General features: G+C 66.6%; 1 protein-coding gene across 1 annotated transcript in view; it reads left to right on the forward strand.

The window, feature by feature from the left end:
- Window positions 1-714: 714 nt before the first annotated feature.
- The window catches only part of Meis2 (Meis homeobox 2), a 188882-nt gene continuing 188430 nt past the window's right edge, over window positions 715-1166 (forward strand). Inside the window, exon 1 of the mRNA XM_013010013.1 lies at window positions 715-921. Coding sequence (XP_012865467.1) covers window positions 910-921 — 12 coding nt within the window. The 5' untranslated portion in view covers window positions 715-909. The remainder of the gene's footprint in view (window positions 922-1166) is intronic.

The raw sequence follows: 1166 nt of genomic DNA on the forward strand, positions 1-1166 counted from the left end.
GTCTCCGCCGTGCGCCCGGCTCTGGCCACCACGACTTCCGGGTTCCGTCATTTCGCTCTCCCGCCGCCGACCCGCGCCGCCAAACGGAGGCTCTTCCATAAGCTCGGCGGCCGCCGACCTGCCAACACCTTCTGACACTCGCTCGTCTCCCCGGGAGGAGGAGGAGCGCGGCGCCGGCGGCGGCCGCGGCGGGAGCGGGTCCAGTTTCTGCAAACTCTGGGACCTCGCCCTCGCGCGTCCTCCCGCTTGCTCTGAACAATACTTTAAAGAGGGGCGCAGCGGAGCCCGGCGCGCGGGGCCGGCGGCGGCGGGGGCGGGACGCGGAGGGCAGAAGCCCCTCGCCGAGCTCACCGCGGAGAGAAGCGGGTCTGAAAGATTCCTCCCCCTCCTCCTCCTCCTCCTCCTTCTCCTCCTCCTCCTCATCCTCACCAGCCATCCTTCATTCACCGCCGTGACATCCCGGGCTTGATTGACAGCTGGAGTGGCAAAAAGCCATGGAACGCGACAGTTGGGTTACATGTGGCTGCTGACGGACCCGGCGAGCCCTCGGCGCGGGGCTTGACAGTCCTCTTCCTCCTGCCTCTTTTCCTCCCCTTTTCATTTTTTTTTCCAACTGAGAGGAAGAGAAGAGAAAGAGGGGGAAAGGAGGACCGAGGAGGCGGAGGAGGGGAGGGGGAGGAGGAGGAGGAAGATCGGGAGGAGGAGGAAGAAAAGGAAAAAAAGAAAAAGAAGAAATAGCACAGGGGGGGAAAACTTGGTTCTCTAGCCTGGGGTCCCCCCTAAAACGAACGTATTGGAGAAGCGGCAGAAGCCTCCTCGGCCGGGGCAGCGTCCTCAGCCCCGAGCACGTTCTCCCCGGCCTGGGACTAACCGCGCGGCGCAGCCCGGAGCCGATCGGAGCGCAGACTGATGGCGCAGAGGGTAGGTCTGAGCCTCGCCCGCGGACGGAAGACTCCGCCAGCGCCCGCCTCCGCGGCCGGGCCTGGCGGCCGCTTCCCCCCTCGCCTCTGCGTGTGTGCGAGTGTGTGTGTGTGTGCGTGCGTGTGTGCGTGTCTGTCTGGGCGCGCGTTCTCCAGCGCGGAGCGGGCGGGCGGCGAGTGCGTGTGAGCGGAGTGCGCGCGTGCAATTGTTCCACGCCGTCGCCGGCTTCGGCTCGCACCCGAGCG

The sequence above is a fragment of the Dipodomys ordii genome, unplaced genomic scaffold, assembly GCF_000151885.1.
Source record: "Dipodomys ordii isolate 6190 unplaced genomic scaffold, Dord_2.0 Scaffold11, whole genome shotgun sequence".
NCBI classification, from domain to species: Eukaryota; Metazoa; Chordata; class Mammalia; order Rodentia; family Heteromyidae; genus Dipodomys; species Dipodomys ordii.